This window comes from Poeciliopsis prolifica, unplaced genomic scaffold (genome assembly GCF_027474105.1).
Source record: "Poeciliopsis prolifica strain line A6 unplaced genomic scaffold, Auburn_PproV2 SCAFFOLD039, whole genome shotgun sequence".
Lineage (NCBI taxonomy): Eukaryota > Metazoa > Chordata > Actinopteri > Cyprinodontiformes > Poeciliidae > Poeciliopsis > Poeciliopsis prolifica.
The window spans coordinates 859186-886013 of NW_026562414.1; the positions used below are offsets into that span (position 1 = coordinate 859186).

The 26828-nt window shown below is 36.4% G+C and overlaps 3 protein-coding genes across 3 annotated transcripts; 2 read left to right on the plus strand and 1 right to left on the minus strand.

Moving 5' to 3' along the window:
• The first annotated feature begins 5338 nt into the window (after window positions 1–5338).
• rhag (Rh associated glycoprotein) lies at window positions 5339–13690 on the plus strand. Its single transcript, XM_055054380.1, has 10 exons — window positions 5339–5599; window positions 9194–9377; window positions 9884–10034; window positions 10122–10269; window positions 10687–10853; window positions 10938–11075; window positions 11892–12016; window positions 12105–12175; window positions 12259–12332; window positions 12426–13690. The coding sequence occupies exons 1-10, from the start codon at window positions 5422–5424 to the stop codon at window positions 12498–12500; spliced, it is 1311 nt and encodes a 436-aa protein (XP_054910355.1). The 5' UTR covers window positions 5339–5421; the 3' UTR covers window positions 12501–13690.
• A 398-nt stretch (window positions 13691–14088) lies between these two features.
• si:ch211-22i13.2 (uncharacterized protein LOC553945 homolog) lies at window positions 14089–18209 on the plus strand. Its single transcript, XM_055054535.1, has 7 exons — window positions 14089–14244; window positions 14498–14574; window positions 15421–15569; window positions 16651–16709; window positions 16812–16901; window positions 17237–17326; window positions 17427–18209. Exons 1-7 carry the CDS (start codon window positions 14242–14244, stop codon window positions 17475–17477), a joined length of 519 nt encoding a protein of 172 aa, XP_054910510.1. The 5' UTR covers window positions 14089–14241; the 3' UTR covers window positions 17478–18209.
• A 166-nt stretch (window positions 18210–18375) lies between these two features.
• On the minus strand, window positions 18376–25701 carry rd3 (retinal degeneration 3, GUCY2D regulator). The gene is made up of 3 exons (XM_055054534.1): window positions 25445–25701; window positions 22337–22644; window positions 18376–19197 (listed from the first exon to the last, which is right to left on the minus strand). The coding sequence occupies exons 2-3, from the start codon at window positions 22624–22626 to the stop codon at window positions 18837–18839; spliced, it is 651 nt and encodes a 216-aa protein (XP_054910509.1). The 5' UTR covers window positions 22627–22644; window positions 25445–25701; the 3' UTR covers window positions 18376–18836.
• Between the last annotated feature and the right edge of the window lie 1127 nt (window positions 25702–26828).

Genomic DNA, 26828 nt, shown 5'->3' on the forward strand with positions numbered 1-26828 from the left:
ATATGGATCCCATTGTTGCCATGGCACATATGGGACACCATATATGGAGGAATTTGACCACGCTTAAACATCAGAAAAAACGGACATCAGCATAAACATGATGAGAGCTTGTGATTGTTGTTGACTGAAAGCGTCCAGCTCGCTGATTAAGCAGTATGTATGGCTTCTTTCTGTGTGAGCTTATCAGGGTGCAACTGTTCCCTTCAGCCCCAGCCACAGGAAACGACGGGTGTGGTGGGAGAGCAGCGCGGAGAAAGACAGAAGAAGCATCAACGCCTGATCTTCCTGCCTCTCAACCATCACAGTATATACTTAGGAATAAAATTTCACTCAACACTTATTGTTTCACAGATGCTTTCTTCAGCACATACAGTGTTAGCACTATATAGAACTCAATCTGAATTACTGAAGATATTATTTAACATGCAGCATTTTTCAGGAGAGCTGCTTGAAAACCCCACAAAAAAAGATGAATTGCTTCACAGTTTTCACTCAAAAATGTCTGGATTGTGTCTGAACCACCAACCAAACGCCTGCTTCTAATCAGCAACATGCATGCATCTATAAGGAGCTATGCTTATAGAGTTCAGCCAATGAGGAGTCTGAGGTTCCTCAAAAAAAAATCCAGAAAACCTCAAGAGGAGTTTGCTCAACACATTCTCTACCAGCTGTGTAGAGAATGTTTTTCAAGTTGTGACGTACAAGTGGGGTAGTTTGGGGGAAACGTACAGCACAGGGTGTTCACATTGCCATAGAATACATATAAAATAACAGAAAGTACTTAAGTCAAGTCAAGTTTATTTGCATATTATATTTTTGCAACAAGGCAGGTCAAAGTGCCTTACATCATAAAACATCATACAGTCAGCAATTACGTTACATTTTGTCCAATCAGATATATTGATCAATGTTCCAGTTAATCAAAGTTAACTCTAAACAGGTGGGTTTTTAGCCTTCATTTAAAGAAACTCAGTGTTTCAGTTTTCTGTAAGTTTGTTCCAGATTTGTGGTGCATAGAAGCTGAATGCAGTTCTGATTCTGGGGACGATGCAGAGCAGTCCAAAACCAGAAGACCTGATACAACAACAGCAGAGCTTTAATGTATTTTGGCACTAAGTCATTCAGTGATTCATAGTAGTTAAAAGTCTATTTTGTGAGCTACAGGGAGCAAGAGGAAAAACTTTAAAATTGAAATGTGGTTCCTATTAAAACCAGGATGTGCTCTATATCCTGGTTTTAATAAAAACATGAGTCTGAACTGCCTGATTGACTCACAGCCATTTTACAGGGTACCTCCAAGATATGTTTGCTGGTACCTCCGACACACTTTTGATATTTCTACAGGAGTATTTAAAGGGTAAACACAGTATAGAAATACTGAGCTACATGATGTTCCACAGTTAATTGCGTTGTTGTGAAAAAAACTTTGATTGTTAAGTTATTTACATTCTTTAACAGACTTTTATGTCGGAATGCATTCTGTTATAAGTAACAACTTGTTGCTAATAGCTTCGCCTAAAGCAGATCTAAACCTAAGCCTAAGTCAGAAATAAGCATTTATTACTCCCAAAATTATAAAAACTGACTGCATCAGGTCAATGCACATGATAGAATAATTTTCAATCAAAGGCATTGTGATTTCTAATATTTAAAATTTACAAAGTGTTTTGCAAAAGCAGCATCATAGGGTAAGCTGGATGAATGCTCACAAAACAAGAATAATATTCATGGGGATGTTTGCATTAGCAATGGAGATTAGCAGATGTTGCATAACGGCATGTGGGCATCTCAGACAAAAGGAACACATTGAGCCTGATGGATTGTTTATTCCCCTCAAATATGTGTTTCACGACAAGGTAGTGAATGAGGGGAGATAAATTGTCTAATGGCTTTTCTGGAATGTGAACTTCACAGAGAGGCCTGATTTTGGCTGATAAAAAACTTCTTTGGTGTAGCCATTAATGTGTGAAGTTGGCCTCAGGATGCAAGCCCCAGAGAGCATGTTTTTTCTGTGAAAACACACAACTTTTTCCCAGAAAGAAATCATGTTTCAGCTTTGATCCAATTGCCAACTTATTCCTAGAAAACACTGAAAATTACAGAAAACAAGGAGTTGCATCTACTCACAACGACTGAGACAAAAACAGAAATAACGTCAAAAATGTCAAGCAAAAAAAATTTTTTTTAGCTGAGCAGAATTTTAAATTTGTGTAAAATATCTGGCAAAAGTATTTTCTCAAACTACTGTTTTGTAATCATTAATTCAGTGCATTATATTGGGATTTTATGTGGCTCATAATTGTGAAGCCTGATGCTTCTCACCATGTTCCAAATTATTATGCAAGTGATATTTTCTCAGATTTTCTTAAATGGTCAATGTAAATGATGGTCAGTATAATAATTTCAAGTGATGAACTATTATATCACTGAACAAAACTTCCCATGAGAACAGTATGTTTTTTTTTCCAAAAATAAAAAACTCAAAATGAACTGTTTCAAATTATTATGCACGGCAGATTTTCTAAACATTTTATGGATTTTAAGAGCAATAATAATTTTCAATTCTTGCCACAGATTCTCAATTGAACATAAGTGTATTCTGGAAATAAATGCATGCCACACTTTGCAGATTTGTATGTATAAAATCATTTGAATCATCCGGGGAAGGTAAATTGTTTTGTTTTAGATATAATTTTCATAGCTGCGGAGGGATTATGACTTAGTTCTTTCAGTTAGGCAATAAGCTGGTTTCATGGCGGATCAAACACGACTCTGCATCAAAATCTCAAGTGTAATCAGGTGTGAGCAACAGCCTGAAAACCAAAACAATATAAATGCATTCAGATAAGTGCTGTGAAATGAGATGGTTTGAGCTTTTATTACTACTGAACAGAATGTAAAAACCAACCAGGCACAGATCAAAACATCAGTAGAGGAAAAACCCTGAACCGTGTATTTGAGTGAAGAACTTTATCAGATCTACCACAGGTTAAAAAAAGACCCAATTTTCTCACTTGACTTATAAAATAAACTTTCACTTCAGCTCTCATTATAAAAAAGCATCTCAGTGACCCAGAAAATTTGTACAAATTGTACTTTGATGTAATAATGAGTCAGAGCAAGTAGATTACTCTCGACAGAGCTGCAAAGGTTTCAATATCTCTCAACATTTGAAGGTAATTTCCCAAAAGGAAAACCTTTCCTCTTCTCAGCTCCAAGGCAAACAGAAATGTTTTGTTGGCTGTGATTATAGTAACTCAGCTCATTTGTAAAGCTCCTAGCCTTTATCAAAGACCTCTTGGCCAAGGAAATTTAAAACAGAATCTCAAGTCAGATCAGAGTTGAAGTAAAAAATGTAAACCGCATCTGCAGATCAGCTCAAAGAATCAAGTAAAGGAGTTGAACAAGTTGCATTCAGATTGTTTAATAGCTAAAATCCAGTCAAACAGAAAAGCAAAAGTAAAAATCCAGACTGTAAAAAAAGAGATTATCCCATAAAATGAAGGCAACACATTACAACAAATCTAATATTACCAATTAGATTTTAAAGTGTTTGGATTTAAGTTAAAGTTAATTAATTAGTACAATTAATAGAAAATCTAATTATAAAATGAGTACCAACAAATAAGCGATTGGGTAAATTTTCATCTCCTTTTAAAGTGATTGACCTAATTCAACAGAACCACCCCATTGTTCCCTCACAATGAGAGGAAGAGATATCACCAGCGTGCAGGGAGCATCTCTAGTGATTTCAGTAGAAAGACGTCTGTGTCTGGAAGGTGCATTCACTGCTTCATCAGTATTCATGGCTACCATTACAGGTGGAAGACAAAAAAACACTCCAAGCAAATCAGAGTAAACATTACTGAAACGTATAAGTCAGGGAATGGATACCAAAAAAAAAAAAAATCTCTGGTGGATTTCAGTTAAATCCATCATCAAGAAATGAAAGGAAAATGACAAATCTGCCTACATCAGGCCCAGAGGAGACACAAAGATCACTTTTTGTATTTGATAAAAAACAAGAATCCACAGCAAATTTAAAATTGTGCACCTAATTTTTTAAAAGAAAGGTTTGAACACTCACTTTTATAACTAACATGACCATCTGACGTCAAGTTTACACGCTTGAGATGAATTAGTCAGCGCTATTCTTGGTTGAAATCAACTCGCAGCTGAATCTAATCAGATTTAGAGTAAATGTGAAGCCTCTTGCTTTTTAGCTTTTTCTGTACCAGAATTTGCTGGTCTCTCTATGAAAGGGGAGTGTTCTCTTTTATACTTTTTAAAAAGTTTTCCTGTAGTAAATTAGAATGCTTGTAAGTGATTTTTCATGTGATCATGTTGAAGGTCACTGTAATCACAACATTGGTGATTTTCATTGCTTGTCATTTGTCAGTATTTATAAAATACGAAAAATTAGCAAGAATTGAGTGACATCAAATGATAACAAAGGGGAAATAACTATAATTGAATGTTTACATGAAACATAGGTCTGTATGGCACCTCTTATTAACAAATAGTTCATAGATATGTCATTAAGCAATATGCAAACACTTTATAAACAATCTATAGATGTTTATTATGCATTACTAAAGTGCAAGAAAGAGACAAAACTGATAACTTTTTATGAAATAGTGAGCAAAATCTTTTCATCTATATATTCCATTTGGAGTTGCTGAATTAAATATTTCATACTTCGTTACAAGCTTGTAAGTACAATAAGCATTTGTAAACAGAATTATTTAATATGTAATGTTGCATTTTATCAATCCAGTATGGCCTTAATTAATGCACATTAAACTCTTATTAATGACTTCTAAAATGTTTACAAATCAATTACTGTAAAATGGCACCAAAAATGAAAACCATACATTAAGTCCTCATAATTATGCTCTACAAAGAAGAAAAAACATAGTAAACATTCTGGTTCCACCCCAATTAGAAATGGATTTGGTAGGACTACTTTTTAAGGCAATATCGACACAGTCATGTTTGTAATTTAAAATTTGACATGGCGCTGCTTTTGATAGTTCTCTCCATATGAAAGCTGTGAAAAAATTTAAACGAAATTTGTTTGGCTTTAAGAAATGTTGTTGAACGAAGACTTGACAGCTATCACTGCTTGATGGTTGGGTGTTATTACGTTTGTTTTTTGTTTAGCCATCCCCACAGTCCACAGAGGAAACCCACCCTCTGTGAGTAAAGTGAACAGGGTGTAGGGAAGTGTGGGGGGTGTTAACTGAGGAGACTTCAGTCTGCTGCCCTGTCATTGGTTAAAAAAAACAAACCCTGGACCAGTTTAAAAGCAGGCACGGCTTTCTTCCCCCCTTTTTAGACGGCACAACCCCTAAACACCAGAACAGATAGGGAGGGACTGACAGTCAAAGCTACTGAAAGATAACAAGAATTGGCTTCAGGATGCCTGCATACTCCACCAACATGAGGCTGAAGTTCCCCATCCTGGCCTTGATTTTGGAGATTATCACCATCATCTTGTTTGCTGTGTTTGTGGTCTATGATGATGGGAAGGGTCATCACGATGGTCACCATGATGCTAATACCACTGAAGAACAATCACCTCTGCAGCTGTACCCTAGTAAGTGAAGCAGAGAGATGCTTTAACTCTAACTGAGGCTCACACTGCATGTGCTGCAGCTTTTTAATTAGCCAAAGCAGCAGAGAAAATATCCCAACACCTATGCTGTTTTTCTGACATGAGGTGAAATGTGGGAGGTAGTTAAGTAAAACTTTTGTTTTTTTTAAGATAGGAGCTGTGTGAGACTAAAAACAGGAGGCTGCTTCTTCTTTCTAACATCTTTCCTGAAATGCCTTATCCTTGACTCCTGGCAAACAGATATAGAAGTGTTTCAAAGTTGTTTCTGGAGCAGGTTGGTGAAATGAGATTAAAAAAAAAAGGTGCATGAGGTCACTTTTCTCTCCAACAGTCAGAGAAGTGGAGAGGATCCTGCAGGAGAAAGTGTGATCTGGTGCAGGAAAGAGGTTACATGTGATTTGCATTACTGTGTCAAACGGGTAATTATAGGCAGTCATAAGATGGTCGGAGCAACAAATCAGCTTCTGGTGCTTGTAAAAACTTAATTCTCAATTTCTGCTTTTAGTGCGTTTCAAGAAGTTCCAAGCTCCTCTTTGCATTTGAACTACTTATCTGCATAAACATCCACATAACTTACAGCTACAAGGTACTGTTCAGTCTGTTGATGACTGGGTGGGGCAGGTGTGCGTCTCAGAGATTAGCTCGGTCTACAGTATGTAGAAATCTTTCGCAGTTTAGCTTCATCATGAAAAATTATATTTTATTTCTTTCCATCTCTAACTTAATAGGCCAACTCTGTGTAAATATCATGTTTCAAGGCTGACTTTGTTCTGTTTTTCTCTCTTCAGAAAAAAATCCATGAACTTAGAAATCTAAAGTAATATGGAAACTCATTTTAATGTTTTGGAATTTTCTCCAAGCATGGCTCAGAAAAATGCTGAGGAATCATTAATTCTCCCAGAGAAGGTGATGCAAAAATCATTTCTGCAGTGAGACTTAAAAGAATCAAGACTTGTGGTTCTATGCAAAAAACAACAACAACAAAAAAAAAAAACATTTATATGCAATAGTTGTTTTAACAAATGAATATGCAACACTTCGTAACAAATTACTGAAACTAAGAGCACTTTCTTGAAATTATGCAGCTTGCCAAATTTAAATGAGAAATTAAAATGAAAGAACAATAAATTTTGAGCGGCTTGCATCAATCTCCCTCACTCAGGTCTGTGATGCTCCTCGAGGGGATTCTCCTCTGTCTTGGCTCGCCCACTCAGCGTTACCTAACTTCTTGGCACGTTGCCACTTTCAGTGGTTGCTCACCATCTTTATTTTACAGGCATCCTCAAAGTACTGTTCACTGCACTGTAATACCCTTTTTTGGTGCACATTAAAATCTGGATTAAAACTTTAACACTCAATAATTCCATCAAAACACAAGTGAGGAGACATATTACTATTTTTGTGTCATTTGAAAGCAAGTTTAAACATTTTTATCCCTTCAGCTTGGACAAAAGAGAAACAACTAGATGAAAAATGTCTTATGAGATAATCCACACGTACAGCCAAATATAACAAGAAGTAATAAATGTTAGTCAAATCCAAATTGTAGTTAGTAGCGATTAGTAGGGATCGTTTCAAGTTTTAGTTTCATAGTTAAGATTAAAAGTCTTTCAAAGGAAAGTGTATGTCCACATAATATTTCTTTCTTTCTAGATGTGGTTAAAAACTGTTCAAATGAACAAATTAAACTTACATTAGAACATTTTTGGAATCAGACGTGAGGAATGTGAGTTTTCATGGGCATTGCAGAACAAAAACAACACAGTGCAAAGATAATGATGTAGCGTCTAACTTTTATTATGTCTAGAATGCACTTGATTTTATAAATTATCTGTAGATTTGAAAACTAAAACTTGTACCTCATAACATTTCCAAAACTGTTGTTTCTGAAACTTCCTTTGGAAAGATTGAAAAGAAAATTTGAGAAGCAGTAATAAAATTAAAGCGGTGCTACATAATTTCTAAATGTTGGTGTAAATACCAGCGGAAAACAATCAACTGAAAAAAGTGTTAAAAACATTAATATTGTACTCAGTACAATAAGAAGAAAGAAAGAAATAGTGAAAGTTTGGAAACTCTCCTGTCTTCTGGTCCTGAGATTAAATTCATAAATTAGAGAAGAATAAAGATTCATTTAATTTAGTGACTACTTTCTGTACAGAAGCCAAAACAACTATAATTTCAGAATCCAACATGGCTGCTTCACATAAACAGTGCTAATTACCTTCATAATGAGACACAATGCACAACTCATTGAATCAGTTGCAGGCCCACTACTGTACAAAATTTTGTGCAGTTTTGGATTGTGAAAATTTAGGAAATATGCAAGTATATTCTTATCATCATATAATTGTGTTTATTGTTATTTTTTGTCTTTGATCAAGGTGATTTTGGTTGTTGCTGTTTTCTTTGTCACCACATTATAGCACATTATGTCTTGGCTACAATAATAACTTATTGTAGCCTCTCTATGTTGCCTGCTACCACTAAGTGAAAGCAAACTTGCAACTCTCAACATTAAGATCCAAAGCATATTAAATTAATTGTTGTGGACTACATTTTCTACTCATGTTTTAATTCTTAATAACAATCTAAGCAACAGTGGCATTACCACATTCCTATACAAACAGTCTTGCAGCTTTAATATTTTGTGAATGAAGTTTTAAGATAGCAGAGTAGTAAAAGTTTGATAAATTACCAGAGTATTTTTTTCACCCAAACAATCCTTTTAAATAATGAAAACATAGTAAAACTAGCCTTGGGATTTGATGCGCCAAACCGAGGTTAATAGTGGTTCCTATATTTCCTTGCCTCCTTCAGGAGGCCTCCTGGTTAAATGGAGTCCCCAGTTTTCTCATCTTTATTTGATGTAGGAAAATCTACCTAAATGTTTCTCAAGTCACTGAAGAGCTCATTTAATGCTGCATAAAGCATTTCTCTCCAGACTATATATCAAACATAGTTTACAGGAGCTATTTGTCTAGAGCAAAGGAAATGAAGCCTATTGTCTCCCAGCCCACATATCTCCTCCTTGACGTGTTTCCCACATGCAAAGCTCATCATGTCAAGCTTAAAGGCTGTATGGAAACAGGAGATTGATTTCCTTCCTGATGATGAGGAGGATGATAAGTTTTAAAGGACGCACCCAGTTTTATGTAAATCCTCCCTGAAAATACCAGAAGTTACCTCTTCTTCTCTGCTGCAGAGAGTCCCACATGACAAAAATACTGCTGTCTTTGTAATTTAAAGCATCTCTTCATGCTTTGGGAGTATATTAGGATCATATGCACTTCATCAGAGGTACCTCGGACAAAGACACCAAGCAGGAACAGGATGGGCTTTTCCCAGAACACTATTAACGGTGGGATTAATTTGGTTTCACAGCAAACAGGTCACAACAACGTTACCTCTGTTGAGAAACATGACTCCTGTTAAGTTCACTAACTTTCCAATAAGTCATTCAAACATGATTTAAACTGAGACCGGCATTTTTACCTTGAAGTTCTTCATTCGATTTGATCGTGTCCTCGTTTAGCAACAGAACAAGTGACTGCTGCTTTTTATTTCGCACTGCAGTGTTTCAGGATGTCCACGTCATGATCTTCATCGGCTTCGGGTTCCTGATGACTTTCCTCAAGAAATACGGGTTCAGCAGCGTCGGCGTCAACCTGCTGCTGGCCGCCTTTGGTCTCCAGTGGGGCCTCCTCATGCAGGGATTGTGGCACCTGGATAACGGCAAGATTAAAATGAACATCTTCAAGTACGTCTCTGAAATGGCCGAGCCCATTGTGTGCTGCAATCACAAAAATCTAATCGTTTAAAATTAATATTAGGCTTGCATCAGCACTCACAGTCCTTGAATTTTCTTGTATTTTTTTAATGTAACAATTCTTTTGATTGGGATTTTATAAGAAGAACCGATGACAAAGTGGAAATAAAATGATTCTCAATTTCTGCTTTTAGTGCAGAAATTGCACTTTTCAATAAAAAGTCCAAAGTTCTTTACTTTGATACGTAAACAAAATCAAGTGCAATCGACTACCTTCATAAGTTAGCTAGTCATTAAAAGATATATAATCTTAAAATGGATGCAGCTGTGCTTTTGTAGTAAATAAACAATATTCCAATGACCAGGCAACATAGCCAACAGGTAAAATCCTCACCAAATATTAAGGTGACAAAATGTGTCAAATAAAAAAAAGAAAGAATCAAGGGGTAAATAATTTTAGTAATAATCACTGGGTTATTTTTCTTATTTTGCTGCAGAATGATAAATGCAGACTTCAGCACAGCAACAGTCCTGATCTCCTTTGGTGCTGTTCTGGGTAAAACCAGCCCAGTGCAGCTCCTCATCATGACCATTCTGGAGATCACCATCTTCTCCGTCAATGAGCATCTGGTGGCTGAAATTCTTCACGTGAGTTTATAACAGTTTATGTTAAGGATTATAACCCCAATTCTGGCATTTTCACCTGAAAATACTGTGAAACATCTCATTTTACAGGCTAATGATGTTGGAGCGTCAATGATCATACACGCTTTTGGTGCTTACTTTGGTTTGGCAGTGGCTCGGGTTCTTTACCGACCCGGTTTGAGGAACGGACATGAAAATGACGGATCTGTTTATCATTCTGACCTGTTTGCTATGATTGGTAAGTGAAAATAACTGTCAATGACTTTTTTATTGCAAGGGAGCATACATTACACTCCGATATTTAACATTGTACTGAAAATTTCAGTGATATAAACATGATGGTATATTTATTTCAGGAGTTATGCATTTGTCTGGGCAGCTTTTCACAATCTTTACCTTCTTTTTCAAATACGTGCAAATATATGACGCTGGATTCCTCACATTTGGACACATTCTGCCTAAACACATATAGACGTAACACTTGCATATAATAAAAATAAGAAACTAGAATGTTGTGATTTGTATTAGAACATGTGCCGTCCTTCTCCGCATGCGCTACTACTGCCACCAAGTGGACACAAATAGCAGTGCAGCTTATAAATTTGGGTTTGCTGTAACTGTCTCACCATCTTAAATGAACAACCTTGTTCTGCAGGAACTGTGTTCCTGTGGATGTTCTGGCCCAGTTTCAACTCAGCCATCGCTGAATCAGGTGCCAGTCAGCTTACTGCAGTGATCAACACCTATGTCTCCCTGGCCGCCTGTGTGCTGTCTGCGTACGCCATCTCCAGCCTGGTTGAACACAAAGGGAAACTGGACATGGTCAGGCACCTTACATTCATCTAAAATAGTTAACTGAAGGATATTTTAGACTTGTACTCATTTATATGCCTTATAATAACACAGGTCCACATACAGAATGCCACTCTGGCTGGTGGTGTTGCAGTGGGAACGTGTGCCGACATGAACATCCAGCCATTTGGAGCGATGCTGATTGGATTAGTGGCTGGCATCATTTCCACCCTGGGCTTCAAACTCCTCTCTGTGAGTTGAAAATTAGCAATTTAAAAGTAATATAGCCACAGCAAGGAGTTCTTCAAATCCTTAATGTGTCACAAAAGTGAATGTGTCACCATCACATCAAACTAGAACAGCGTCCTCAATGTTGCAGGAGAGGGCCCAGACTCTATGCCCACTTCTTACATCTTTTACCATTTTTTGTGAACCAGAACCTTTTTCCAGCTGAGTCTCAGACGCACTATGAACAACTCAGCTGTTCTAAATGAAGTGGCATTAAGATACCAATAGAGCCAAATCAGTTATAAAAATTAGAACTAGATGTTTCCAAACTAGAAGCACTCCTTTCCATGATTACACTAGTTGCCTTGGATTCCTGTTCAATCCAAAAGTTCAGTAATCGGTTAGATTTATTTTATCAAGACTACGGTAATTGTGAGGAACCGGAAAAGTTCCCACAAGCATAAAACCGAAAAATGGATAGAACATTGTTTTTTGGATGCTGAGGTTTCTTTTATGATATTTTTATGTGTGGGATTTACTTTTGTATACCTGAAAAGATGGAAATTTAAAAAGAAATTGACAAAAAAAAGACAAGTAACTTAGCAGAATTTAGGCACAATACATTATCCCTCCAAGTCAAAATCCAGGTGTATAAGGTCTCGATTTTATTCAAAGTCAGAAAAAAGAAATTTCCTCAATATTATAGTTTTGCATTTTGCGTTAAACAACTTTCTGTCCAGTAGTAAATATTTGTGGCAAACACATTTAAAAGAGAATTTCATTATTAAAATGTTATTATTTTTAAACAGAGACTATTTTGTCTTTTTCTTGACTTTGCAGCCGATCCTGGCGTCCAACCTGGGCATCCAGGACACGTGTGGAGTCCACAATCTGCACGGCATGCCTGGCATCCTTGGAGGACTGGCTGGCATTGTTGCTGTGGCTTTGGGGAAGGCAAATAAAGGGTGAATATTCCATATACAGTAATTAAAATTATGCACTTACAACAAACGTGTTGCTTTGAAATAATGTTCCTCTCACTTTAAATGTCAGCTCTGCAGACATGCAAGCTGCTGCCCTGGCTTCGTCTCTCGGGTTTGCTCTGATTGGAGGTGCTATAACTGGTGAGTAGGGGTAAAGCTGAAACAATAATTGGTTTATGATTGTGCACAAGCAGCAATAACGTTTAATTTTTTTTTTCTTCCAGGGTTGATAATGAAGCTACCATTCTGGGGACAGCCTCCAGATCAGAACTGCTTTGATGACTCTCTTTACTGGGAGGTTAGGATCCTTACTGCTGTATTTTAACCATTGCTTGTATCATGCATTTATTATTCTGCAGTATTTTGTGATGCTATGTTGTGTTTCTTTCAGGTTCCCATTGAGGAGGAGGAGAACGAAGGAAGTATGGCTGCTGGAGAAAACTCAAAGAACAAAACAGAAGCCTGAATAGAATCATTTCATCCCTTCATATAGAAAAGCAGACACAGAGGTTTTTTTTTTTTTCCCAAGCTCTGGTTTTCAAACATATTACTATGATCTGAAAAACACAATTTATCAGCACATTACTATTCTTTTTACATTTTTTGTGCACAAAGACATCTGAACAAAGGCTTTTACATTTGAAACTGTTATCTTAAACATGACATATGGCAGACTCAAAAATAGGAATGAGTTATTTTTTTCAAGCAAGAAGAAATATGTGTTCTTCCAAATTATGGGAAGCAAGAAATTACTTTTTTCACTAAAGATTTTAAAAGAATGTTGAATAATTATTACAGCAGTCAAAGCAGGCGACTTCTTCCCTTCACTGCTATCTGATAAGCTTTTGATAATGTTATTTTTGTATTTTATGGATGCCTCATGTATTTTTCTTGGTATATCTGCTGAAACTTAAATTGAAAATAGGAGGCCTTTGATCAGCTGCTTCACCTTACCTCACTGGAGCCCGGCCCTGGTGCAAGGAATCAGAGTCCAACAGCTCAGCTCTGATGCAGGCTGAGATGGTCGCTTTGTCTTCTGATAACTAGTGAACTTTTATTTATCTTTAATTCTATCAATTTCCAAGCGTTTCCTCTATTTCCAAGGACTCTTGTACAAATAAGCACAAATGCATGTTACAAACTAAACTGTTTTTTTTTTCTGTTCAGTGTAGAAGTATTTTTAAATGTACATACAGTTTGTATATGGAACGACATGGTCAGTTTTATCAAAGCAAACAATGGCAACTGGTACTGAGATTTTCTATTAATCTTTTCAAAGTTATTAATCATATTTAGGTTTTATTTTCAGCTCATTTTACTCTGTGTCTGTTTCTTTGTTTCTAGTTACTGAGTCATAAAAAACTACAACTGCAACAAAACTCATGTGTTATTCATAGTATAAAAGCTTCTCCTTATGTTTGAAGATGCATGGTGCCAAAGTGCTTTTTATTTCTTTCTACATCCAAATGCTACTCTGATGGCTTGATGAAACTGACCACGAATAGGATTTATCTGACATTCAAAGCTTTTCAAATGATCTCTCATGCCTCAAACCACTGATACTTCAACATGTTTTGCTTCTCATTTTTATAATATGGGCATTTGCTCCTATTTGTACAATATTCTAATACAATATTAAAAGTGTTTTGTACAATACTACTGTTGATGTGCTGGTTTCTTTTATACATCTCTAAGATTGGAATAAAAATGTAAAAATTTCTCATTTTCTTTATTTACTAAAGAAGGAACTCGAGCATCGTATGTAGCAGAAAAAAAGTTCCTCAGAAAAACAAGAAACAATATAATAAATCAAAGCTATGATTAGTACAGGAATAATGTATTTCATGAAGCTATTGGTTTAAATTTCTATAATCTACGAGTTGACTTTGTTTTATGTTGGTTTATGAATAAATTATTACTTAATAAAAAGAAAATGAAAACATGTCAAACTGACAGTTTTAACTTTAAAGAGTAAGGCAGTGGTATCATTCACTCACCACGGGGGGCGCTATGGCATTTTCCTCTGGCGCCTGTTGTTTTGAATGTAGCCACCAGCGGTGCATCATGGGATACGAAATGTGTAAAAAGATGGCTAGCTGCTGCTAATACGCCGGTGATAACTGCAAATAAATATCAATTTGACATTTTTCCACAGTAGTGTTTGTGTTAATAATTATATGACGTCCTAACTGTCGTAACTTGTCGTTATGGTGAGTACGGGAACTATTGTTTAACCCGCACAGCTTTAGCTTTAGCCTATCGTAGCTCTTGTACTGTAGCACCAACTGAAAATACAACTAACGAATTAAAGTATCTTACGTGTGTTATTTGTGCAGCTTTTTAGACCGCTACGTTGTGTGTAATGTTATATTACTTGAATAATATGTTTCGTTTTAATACAAATTAGTTTCCTGATTTGTCTGATGTGCATCCATATACAAACTATGATGATTGTGTTTCTAGTCAACCAGAACGGAACACAGGGTGTCCAGTTCCTCGTCCAGAACAGATGAAAGAACGAGGTCAAGAAGCAGAGGCAGGTTACTTTCTCCGTCTTTCTGGCTAAATATGGAGATACAATCTCACTACATTTTCCTACTTGTTTCCATTGAAGATTTTGGGGTTTGATTATTTTATTTTTCATTTAGCAATTTATATTACAAAGTGTATAGAGGCTAAAGGAGAGAAGTTGCAGGTGCATAGTATTTATTTATTCATTCTAGACAGGTTTTTGCTGTTCATCCATCCATCAGTTTGTCTCCATCTGATAATTGATCTGTTTGTTAATCTGTACATTAATGCATGTTTGGCATCTACAAGTTTATTCATCCAGTCATCATTTATTTTTGTCAGTCATTCACCAGTTTGTCCATCTCTTAATTTTCTAGGTTCCATATGTGTAATCTTGACATCTTTAGAAACTGCTGCAATAAATTAACAGTGAAGTTTTTTATTTAATTAAAAAAGATTTAAAAAAAAAATAAAACATTTAAGGAAAACTTTGGATATTTGAGTTTTGAAAAGTGTGGAATTCTGAAAAATGCTTGGGAACCCTGAATAGCTGCAAAAATGAAATGAAGTGTGGTTTGGAGGTGGTGTAAAGAAAGTAACAGGAGGCAGAGCAGAAAATTTTGATATTTAACATTTAAAAGGAATGGGAAACAATTCACTGTTGGAAGGCAAAGTCAAAGAGGCAAAGCTCTTTCTTATGCATACAGGGGACTGTTGATGTATTGGACAAAAAATATTGGAGAAGAAAAATAGGAAAATCACAGAGGAGGATAATAGATTATTTGAAGGAGGATGTGACAGAGGAAATTCTTAAGGATGGATCAATTATGTTTTTGTTGCTGATTTCTTTCTGTTTTCTTTTGTTTTTTAGGAAGAGAAAAAAGAAAGCGGAAACGGAGTCGCAGCAGATCTTCTTCATCTTCTAGCTCATCATCTTCACCCTCCTCTTCCTCTCCCACTTCTTCCAGCTCCTCAGATTCATCACATTCTTCAAGCAGCAGCAGAAGTAGCTCTAGCAGCAGTGGTAAGTGTGTCTAAAAATGTCCAAGCTTTTATTAGACCCGAGCAGCTAAGCGCTGCAAAGGCCTATTGTTTTTATACTGTTTATTGTTACGATTCTTCCACCCTAAAGAGGGGGCTTTTTGGGGGCTTTATCATATTCAAAACTCACCAAACTTGGCGGACGCGTCAAGCCTGTTTAAAAATGGTGTATTTTAAGCTGAAAGTTCATCTACTCGCCATCAAACACGAAACCGTTAAATCTTCTACACAAAAACTCACAGAGGCACCAAACTTTCAGTGATTGATCATCATCGAGTGTCCTACAATACCCAATGGTCAAATGATTACATCAGTTAGGCCACGCCCCCTGACAACAGGAAGTGTCATGTTTTACTGTGAACAATCGCTATCTTATCCCTTTGACGTAATCAACCTGAAACTATGTCCAGAGACAGAAGACATGTTGGTGTGTTGTGGATTCCAACCCTGACCAGATTCTATGGAGCAGGTGGGTGTGGCGAAGTGACCTGTAATGTCGATGCCATATGTTTGGCTCTGAATTCCAGTTTCGGGCCGATCTGCTCCAAACTCAGTAGGATGGATCCTTTTCCACTCCCCAACAGGAATCCAGAACAAATTTTAGTGGGTGTGGCCTCATTTCTCTATAGCGCCCCCTAGAATACTTTAAATTATCAGCCCAAGCCATGCTTTGTCCTCAAATTACGAAACTTGGTACAGATGTGTATCTTGTCAGGACGTACAAAAAAGTCTCTTGGAGCCATGGTCTGAAACCAATAGAAAGTCGACCATTTTGGATCAAAGACATAATTTTCTCTTTTTTATAGACGCCGTGTCTGATTGAACTTGACCCGCAGTTTTTCAGATACAGACTTAAGAGTCACTCAGCATAGTCTTGAGGCATTGAAGGTCAAAAGTTATAAAAATTTTCTCGGACATCAAAGCATGTGGGTGTGTCTAAGTGTGAAATTTTATGAAATATAATTTTATTAATTGCATATGGTCAGGTTTAGGAATTAATGTTTGTATCTGAATGTCAAAGACAATATTTTTGTCTTAGTGTATTGCTTTCTTATTATTTTCAGACTCTCGCAGTAAAACCAGAAAGCAGTCCAAAAGAAGAAAAAAGGAGAAGCACAAAAAAGTAACAAAAACTTTTTTTTTCTTGAATTAATTCTTCATATTTAAAGGAGAAATACATTTTCTTTTGAAATGCATAACTTAGTTTCTTTGTGTTTTGCAACAGAAAGGGAAGAAAGAGAAAAAGCAAAAGCGTAAAAGAGACAAGAAGACAAAAGGAGAGGATGACAAATCAGGACCGGTTCAGATCTCGAAGGTAGCAAAGATTTTTTTGTACTTAAATGTTTATTATGTGAAAAAAGACCAGGGTGGCATTTTGAAATGTAAAAAAATGTAGAAACCCTGATAGCAAAATTAAAAAAGCAGGATTCAGTTCTAAAAATATTATTATTCATTATATTGATATTCATGATAAAAAATTTTTTACAGCTTCAGAACCATTGAAATTCAGTTTATGATCGATATTGATCAAATAGTTGATCAATTCGAACTTTTTAATTGATCACTTTTAGGTGTCTGAAACTATTTCTATTTCCTTTTAGTATGATTTTTAGTTTGTAGTGTTTCATTTTAGCAATTTTTTTCTTTCAGTATTTAAAAGACAGAAAAAAAGGAAAGTACAGCATGATTTCAGGGAAGAAGATAAAAATGAAAGTAAAGAAGTCGAAAAAAGACAAACAGGTAATACCTTTTTTCCCCTAATTAAGGTAAAAAAAAGACACTTTTTTGAGTTGTTTAATTTGATGCTTTTTGTTGTCTTGGGTGAAATTTGTGCTAACAGCGGGATAAAAATCGAGCAGAGCTGCTGGAGTTCTTGAACTCTACCCTGTGAAGCCGCCATGGTGACCCCTCTTGTTGGTCATAGACGTCAGCATCTGCAGATCTCAGGAAACGGCTCCTCCTGCTTCCCTGGAGCAAACGAGTTTTCTGAAGGAGAGGCGATGAACTGAAGTGACTTTTTTCCACCACACAGGGGCAGCGTCGAGCTGGATTCAGTGCAGGTTCACTACCTGCGTTTTCTTTACCTTGAGTCCAGTGTAAGAACTGTTATGTAGAAAGTTTTGTTTTTGAGCGGATTACTTGTCAAAGTAATTAAAGATCTTTAATTACTTTGACAATTTTTAACTATGCTTTAGGTTGAAACACCATTTAAACATAAAATCTACCAGTTCAGTCTGTACAGTCGAAATGTCAAGTCAAACACAAACCTGTCTGTCATTTAAATGTCTGCATTGTGTGGAAATATCTTTTCTGGGCTTGACACCTTTTTCTGTTCATAATTAAAAAAGAAATATAAGGTTTTAACTATATATTTTTTAAAAATATGTTGTCCAACTCTATTTAAGGAAATGAATCATTAAGTTTTTGATGTAAATTCTGGCTTTAGGAGCCAAAGTGTTTTCAGTTTATTCTAAAATAATAATTTTTTTGTTTATTCTTTTTATTCTGAGGATGGAACAGTGCATTGGATTCAATTAGGTGTGACCTATTAATGCTGATTATTTTCCGTATGTGTCTGTTTTAAAAATGGTGGTTAAAAAAAAAAAGCTTTTCTTTATATGAAGCCAGTTTGAGTCTGTGTTTGTATGATGGTGCGTGCAGATCCATTTGACAGGACAGCAAATACCACTGGAGAAATTTTACTCAAAAAAAAAACAACATTTTATTGAATATTTCTGGGGGATTTTTTCTTCCCTTTAAACCCTCTTGAAAATAAAAGCGCAGGAGGAAAAGCTTTCAGTTGTTTAATCTTGGATAATGCATTTCACTGTTCAGTCCTGCTGTTTTGACACACAGAGGATGACTCACTGTTTGAATCATATGGAAACGAACTGCATCCCTCCTACAGAAACATTTTGCACTCTAATGCCGTTTTATACATTCCCACATTTAGTTTCTCCTCCTTGACCAAATAAGCAGCATCTTTTGTGTCAAAAAAGAAAAAAAAACTTTTAATTACTTTGACAATTTTTAAATAATACTATTAGGCCGCAGTATAAATATCCCTCAATGCTTTGATGCCAAATTTCTACAAAATAAGAGACATCGCTGCAGAAAATAATCTCAGGCAACTTATTAACTGCTTCAAGTACTGAAAACATGGTTGAGAGAAAAGAGAAAATATTGCCTTGGCCTTGAACGTGTTAGACATAAAGTCTCATCAGTCCACATTTCCTTCACACGCCCACCATCAGACCACTCTGCTGCTGCTGCTGGTTCCTTTATATCTAAAGTCGGGCATGCTCCACACCCTCTGCGACCTCTCGTCCCTCTCCATCCCCTTCTCCACATCCTCAGAGACGGTTTTGAGATCGCTCAGCCCCGTCCCGTTGCCCACCGCGGTGGTGAGGCCCGTCGTGCTTCCAAACGGGTTGATCTTGATCTTCGACCTGAAGTTCATGCTCATGGCTCGCTTGTTGTTCCACTGGCGAGCCAGCCGCTGCGCCTCCTGCTCCTCCTTCAGCTGATCCAGAACCTCCAGCAGGACGGCCCGGAAGTGGCCCGACACCTCGTGTGGCTCGGGCTCGTTGGCCTGCATAGCATCCCGGAACCTGTGAGCAGAAATGAAGAAAGCAGGAACTGGTCAGAAAAACAAAAGGAGAGGAATCTGGTGGTAAGATGCTCGTTCTGGTTACTTGATGTGTCAATTTGCTTAACATTCAGGCTAGAAGAAGCAGATGGTGCTTAAAGACTATTGTCATGTTGCAGCTTCAAATCTTAATGTATTTAAAGTACATTTTAAGTTAAACACAAGCCATTGCCAATTTTTTATGGGATAATCTCATAAACAAAGAAATGTGCAATGAAAATCTTTCCTCAGGCAACAAAGCTGAAAAATTTTCATTAATATTCAACTGTCAAGCTTAATGTTTTTCCAGAATAGGAAATGACAAATAAGGTGAACTTTTACATTCACTTTCAAACAACAACGACTGAGTGGAATTTTAAAAAAGGTCAAGACGACGCTAGCAGAGTTAGGATCATCAGCAGAGCTGATTGAGAAGTTTGTGTTCACTCAACGAATGTGTAAATATTACATTCATTTAGACCTTTAAAAGGTGTTTTTACTCAGGGTGGAGCAACATTAATGTTTCTTAAAAATTTGAATTTCATTGTATACATTTTTATTTACCAGCAACATTTTCTGATGCATACAGACTTGAAGTTATACACTGGGCTAAATAAGAAAAACTTGTCAGACGAATCTTCATCCAAATCTTATTGGGAATTTTATATTTGCATGAGCCTTTGTGCACAGTGTAATTAAGTAAAGAAGTTTAAAGAAAACCATTGCCATAAATCCGAGCTTTCCTGAATTAAAGACTTGAAAACCAAGGGTTCACATACTGTCAAAACACAGCGATCATAATCTGAACCACAAACAAGCACAGGATGAGTCACAGCTGTCAAGATGTTCTCGTTCAGGTGGATTTTAAACGAAACAGAAAATTAAACCTACTCACAGTCCTGTTAAGTGAAATTCTCAGCCAGGTTTGACCAGAAACATTAAAGTGATGAGAAACAAGGAACACAACATCTGAGGATAATAGTTATTCTCCCACCCACCTGTGTGAACGCTACACTCCTGCCAAGCTCCCAATTACCGCTCCGCCTCCCCACAGGAGATGGCTTTGCCTTAACAAGCCTTTAAGCACTTGTTGCTTCTTCTGTTAAGTGATATTTTTTTGTAAGTCGCCCGACTGCAGCAGTTCTAAGAACGGAGCATTTCTGAAAATTTTCTGAACCCTTTGCCCTTTGTTTTGGCTTTGCAGAATTTATAATTTACCAATTACATCAGAAATCACTTTCATTTGAAGACAAAAACATTATTCTATTCTCTTATTGGTAACAAATACGTTAATAGTTCATTAAAAAGCAAACAATCTATAACAGGTTTGAACAGTTAATGTTATAATAAGTGGTAAACAGTGAATACATGAGCAAAAACAACATGGTGCGGGTGTTGTTTGCTCTAACGACACATCTGAGACGACAGCAGCTTTCCAAGAACAGGTGGCGAGGTGAACTCAGAACATTTCCACTGCAGATTAACGTCTGGCAAACGACAGACAAGAGAGCCACAATAATCGGTTTCCTCAAGTAATCTGATGCATAGAGTTACTTAAAATGTTTCTGTTTATACAGAAAATGCATAAAACTGGTGAATTTTAGCTCATCAGTTGAATCTCCCATTAATAGAGTTAGTTTCAGTGGTTGGGAACAGGTTTGTTGAGTCACTTTCGGTCATTTAAAATAAAATAAATAAAAGTGTTGATACAACAACAAACTCTATTTTAAAGGAGATTCTAAATGTTTTAAATCAAACAAACATGGTGGTGGTTGTGTGTTTTCTGTAATAATAAAAACTAGACCTCTCTCGACACAAGAGATGACTATGAGTCTTTAGCTCTATATTTTACCAGAAAAAAATCCATTCATGGAGTGATTGTTAATCTTAACAACATAAAAGTTTTTTTTTTTTTTTTTTTTTTTATAGAAACTATTTCTGCCCAGTGACTTGGTGTTTAGCTGCTATTGTTATAAAAATTACTGCAAGCACAGTCCTTCTGTGTAAAGCTATGACTCTTTCCTGAGAGAAATACTGATACACATCTAGCTATTACTTTTTTATTTAAAAAATGAGAGAATAAACTTAGCGCTGCTATTCAAGATGTGTCTCTTTCAAGGACAAATCTACTCACACAGCTACTTACTGTGTGCCATTGATGGTGTAATTTTTTTCCCCCATATGCTGAAGCCATATTCGTGTAGAAAATTGAGTCGTTATAAAACATTCTGAAATAGGTTGAATTCTGTTTTAAATAGATGTATTTCTTTTAAATTATTACTTTTGAAGATTGACTTCTTGTCACTCTCGTCATCAGAAATAAAAATGTTTGACTGGTGTTATTTTGTTCCACTTGGTTTCAAATGAAAAAGCCATTTTTTCTCTGCTGACAGCACCGTGTGGGTATTTTTTATTATAAATCTGCAGACCTAATGCAGTCATATGACTAAATACTTGTTTAAATGGTAAATGAACTGTACATGCAGTGCATTCCAAAAGTATTCATATTCCCTGAACTTTGCATTTTGTCATGTTGCAACCTCAAACCTTAACATATTTTAGTTCATATATGAAGTGAAAATAAATGTGAAGGTTTTAACGGATTAAAATCAGTATAATGTTGTGAACCCAGGCGTTCAATCCCATTTGTTACTCCAAAATAAAATCCTATCCAATCCAATTTTGAGATTAATCTCAGAAATTTTCTAAAAAACATGGAAATTTATATTTTTAAAAATAAAAAAATATATATTTTTACAAATTTTGAAAGTTTTTTCTAGAAAATTTCTGAGTTTCATCTCAAAATTCAAAATTGTTTTGTTGAAACTTTTTCTTATTTATTTTAATATCCACAATGGCCTTATACGTCATCATAATATAGAAATATCCCAAAATACTTGCAGCTGTTGCACCAAAAAGTCTTTCTAAAAAGTTCAGACTCTTGACAGTAAGTACAAACTTGAATGCCTTTACCATTTTTTTTTTCTAAATTGTAAATCCTATGAACAACCAATCGAGTTTCAGACAATCACCCCACCTTGTTGGATCTCAAATTGCTTATTTATTTTTGCAGTTTTAACAAAAAGCCGCTGTAAAATTTTGACATTTTTTGACTCCCTTACTTGAGGATGACCAGGCCGCAGCAGGGGGGCGGCACCTTGGAGCAGAGGTCCTCCAGGGCCAGCCTCTCCCCGGTGCTGATGTTGAAGGAGGAGCGAGGCGTGGTGGCCAGCCAGCTGTAATCCACGCCGGTCTTCAAGCGCCGGTACTCGTTCTCCCTCTCCCTCTGCAGCCGCTCCGCTTCCTTCAGCTGCCAGCTGAACTCCAGCATCAGGGTGTCGGAGACGACGTCAGCCGGGTCCCTGCGGGGGCTCCGCTGGTACGGCTCATTCCAGTTGAACCAGGAGGCCATGGACCTGCCCTCCGTCTCCTGGAGGATAAAAACGACGGAAAGTTACCACCTACATGGTTTATTCTCTTATTGGCAACAGATAAATGTTTTTTTTTGTTTGTCTTTTTTTGTTTAAAGTCTTGGGAAATCTGTAGCATAAAAGTGACAGTTCTGATTTGCTTTTCACCAATCTCAACTAATTATGTTGAAGGAGTTGAGATGCAAACAGTTAGATTTTAGGGTGTTCTCATTGGTGAACAATTTTCATGGAAATCTTATATAACCCTTATAAAAGTCAAAATATCCAAAACCATTGTTGTTTTAAATAAGATAAAGTAATTCAGGAACAAAAAGGCTTTGCATATTCTGTATAACATTCTGTATATTCTAAACTTATTCTTCTTTCTGCTCCTTTTCATTTAGAATTTCTTTCAGTTGTTCCATAAACTATTCATATTTATTATTGAGTGAATGAAATAAAAAATAAAATGAAAATGTTTTTAAGAATTTACTATTAACAGGTTTATACTTCAGTTTTGTTTTTTGCTAAAAAAAACAAAACTGAACTTTTGTGACTCTTAAGTAATTTGTCTCAAGCAAATGAAAACTTTAGTAGCTTTAGCTTTAGTAGCTCTGTGCTGTTGCTCTCATACATTATGGCTGTATTTACTACAGTAAAATTCTGGAAAACGTTGCTGCCGGTAATTTGCTGTGAATCACGCAATTTCTTTTTGTGACATTGCAGAAAAACGCTTCCTCCAACCCAGAATTATAGAATTTTATTCATGCAAAACACTTTTTTTTTTTTTTTTGCTTTTGCAGGTTGTTTTTAACACATTTTCCTGGCAGAACCTTTTTCTTGCATGACATTAAGTGACAAAGCCCATACATAATAGTACAGGCTTTTACTCCTCAACCACTTCCATTGAAGCTCTTGGTGAATTATAAAACTTATCTCAGATCTCGTAACCTTAGCAGCGATTGTTTTGATGCTAATTGAGGAATCCTGGAAGATCTGCTAAGACATTATGACAATAATCATCAAGAAAAATGCATTTGTGAAAATTACCCTGCTGCTTTTATTAGAAGAGAGATTTCAGCTGGACTCACAGCTTCACCTCTGCTTACAACGTAACTGAAATGAAGTTTGGTGTTTTAATGCCGAGACACTTTTTTAAAAATATGCTACGGTAGAGCATGACTTGGCTTAGAAAATTAAAAAAAATGTGCTGTGGCTGTAAAATTGTTTTGGCCCAAATCATTTAAACCTTTTTACATAAAAATAATCATAAATTAAGCAATTTTGTTGGTGTTTTTCCTTTACTGTTATTGCTCTAATTAATAAATTTTCCTTTAGATGAAGTCCAATCGTCTGACCAAAGTTCAACATCCTCCTTTTTGTCCTCCAGCCTCTTTTTCTTCAACAGGTGTTGTATCTGCTTACAGCCATAATCAATCGGGATTCTTTTGTTAGCGCAGGAAATAAATAAATAAATAAAAACTGGAGTGCAGGCAGCCGATTGATGTGTAATGACTGAGATGAAAGATTTAATCAGGTACTACAGTCACTGTGCTGCTTGGTGTTGAGGGCTACAGCCTCTGATTATTCTTTGTGATGGTAAAGGGGGGAGAAGCAGGAGAGGTTTGAGTAATCTGTCCTGTTTTCAGGCATGAATAAGTCCCAGCACTTAAAAGACAAAGTTTCTCTATTGCTTTCATGAATTCTCAATGTAATCTAAAGGCATAAACAAAACTCCTGGATGTGTTTCCCCAAAGCCTGTCCTCTTTTCTGTCCTCCTGTCCTGCTCATGCTGTCATCTAAACCACAGCTGCTCTTCACGCTGCTGCATTTTTTAGGGCTTGCAGGTCAGATTATCCTCAACATGCTCAGCTTGAAGGTTTCCAAACAGACGAGGTGAGATTAGTGCTGCAGCCGCAGGTTTAACAGAGAGGTGACTGACCTGTAAACATGGCGATAGGTTATCAGATGCCTTATTGTCTTTTCATTTCAGTTAATTCGAAAATCTGAACCAAACATCTTTAATGTGGTTTATGTAAGTTTTTCACCAAAAGTCTGAGGATCTGAAGGATCTTTTTTCATTGTTTTGTGATTTGTTTACTTACATTCTGTATGTACATGTAAAAGGATGGCAAGAAGATCACCATTAAACATTATAAACCATCTACAAAATATTTTATTTCATAGCAAAAACTAGCAAAAAATATGTACTATTCAGAAAACAAAACTTTTCGTCTTCATTGTCAAGTTTTACATTTTCTTGCAAATTAGAAAAATTGTGATTCTTTCTCTTGGTTACTGCTAAAACATTTCAGTAAACATGTAAATAAATACTTAAATTCAGTTCAATTTTGTCCATTATATAGCACCATTTCAAAACAAATGCTGTTTCAAGGAACTTAGCAAAAAAATATTTCAATTCAATTATATAATAATTTTTATTCTGTCTGTTAATGTGCAAAAAGTAAAATTATAATAATATTTTGAATTGCAAACGACACATTATCCTTAATTAGTTATTCAAATATTGAGGTCACTCGTCATATCTTGCAACCTTTTGCAAATTCTTCCTTTTTAACATAAAAAAATTCAGAAAGTAAATATAAATAAGTGAATTTCAGCCCATCCTTCTTGAGCAATTACTGCAAAGATTTACTTTTTCTGATTTTCTCTTTCTAGCTAAAAAAAGACAAACTACATCACCAAACTGGAAATGGGCGAGTTTTCTGTTTTACTTTTCATTAAAAGAAAGAAAAAATATCCTGTAAATCTTGAAATGGAAAATCAACTTTAGTTTTTTTTGTTTTGTTTTTTTCTTACCTTTGCTTCTTGTTCTCAGGTTTGCTGTCCGGCTCCAGTGGGAATAAAATCACAAAGGGAAAAAGGTGTCAAAGTCGTCGGACATCAGAGAGGCAGCTGGACAGTCTAAATGAAAACCAGAGACAGAAGAGAGATGCTCTGCCTCTCTTCTCTCTCTCCACCTCTCTGAGCCTTCCTCCTCCTCCTCTTCCTCCTCCCAGGAGCCTCTCTGGCCTGCCTTTACTTGTTGCAGGAGGTTGAGGGCACCATCTCCAAGGGGAGGCATTGGATCACGGCCCCGGATGAAGTGCTTATGCAGCTTTTTACGATTCGCCGTTGCCATAGCAAAGTTCTTAAGCCTATTTGTCCGTGATAAGCTCCATCAGCTGTAAGGGAGCTGGAGAGCGATGAAGAGGCAGATAGTGAGGGAACAGAGTGGGCCGAGCGGTGAGATGGACAGAGAGACAGAAATCAAAGACATGTTGCTGTGAGGATGGAGTGAACGGACTGATGGTGGTTCAGTTCGTTCTCGCTGGTTTAGCAGTGAGAGGTCACCACGCGTAAATTAACCAGCATCGGCAGTCCGCGTGGTTTACAGCAGGCTCAGAAATGTCTGAACCGCTACGGGAAGTGTGTGTGTGATGCAAATAATCGAATCGATTCTGAATGCGCGGTTGATGTGTGGGTGGATTTCAAGGTTTTGTTGCTTTATTCTGCGTGTAGGTGGGAGTAGCTGAGCTCAGACGCTTTCTCTCTTTCTTTTTTACTTTCAGCACATTTTCACTGTGACCTGAAAAATCCAAATCCCATCCTTACCACAACAGACCTCCTCTTCTTCTTTCTCGTTGCGTGACCTCCGAACTCTGGACAGTCACGAGAAACACTGAAAACATCCAGTTTCACAGTGAAAAAAAATATAAAAGGTTTCTGATTGCAAAATAAAAGACCTAGATCTATTTTTTCCTGACTGAGCTTCATCTGAGGAAAAAGGTCAAAGACTCAGAAGTTATCAGCGTCTTAGAAATGCAGTCAGGCAAAAATACAACATTCTCTGTGGTTAGTGATCATAAGACTTGCTTTCTTTCTAGTCCTGAACAAAGTACTGCACTTCATTGGATAAACCTACATCTGAATTTGCTTAGAAGCAAGTATATGAACATTAAAATATTCATTTCTTTGAAGCTCATTAAGACTTCGAATGAGTTAGTTAGAAGTTTTATATCCATATTTATGGTGGGTGGGAGAAGTTTTCCTGTTGCAGTAAATTTATTTCATTAACACAATTCACTAAATGAAACACGTTGTGTGGATTAATTACAAACCAACCAAAGCATTCAAGCCTTTATTTATGTTAATTAAGATGATTTTCCACTAACAACTAATGAAAACTAAATTTAAAGAGAAT

Coding starts and splice junctions, on each gene's coding strand:
- rhag (XM_055054380.1), top strand. CDS start 5,422: ATGCCTGCATACTCCACCAACATGAGGCTGAAGTTCCCCATCCTGGCC. Junction 9,378..9,883: donor ATTAAAATGAACATCTTCAA/GTACGTCTCTGA, acceptor ATTTTGCTGCAG/AATGATAAATGCAGACTTCA. Junction 12,017..12,104: donor TTGGGGAAGGCAAATAAAGG/GTGAATATTCCA, acceptor TTTAAATGTCAG/CTCTGCAGACATGCAAGCTG.
- rd3 (XM_055054534.1), bottom strand. CDS start 22,626: ATGGCCTCCTGGTTCAACTGGAATGAGCCGTACCAGCGGAGCCCCCGC. Junction 19,198..22,336: donor TGCGGCCTGGTCATCCTCAA/GTAAGGGAGTCA, acceptor TTCTGCTCACAG/GTTCCGGGATGCTATGCAGG.
- si:ch211-22i13.2 (XM_055054535.1), top strand. Junction 16,902..17,236: donor GACCGGTTCAGATCTCGAAG/GTAGCAAAGATT, acceptor TTTTTCTTTCAG/TATTTAAAAGACAGAAAAAA. Junction 17,327..17,426: donor AGTCGAAAAAAGACAAACAG/GTAATACCTTTT, acceptor TTGTGCTAACAG/CGGGATAAAAATCGAGCAGA.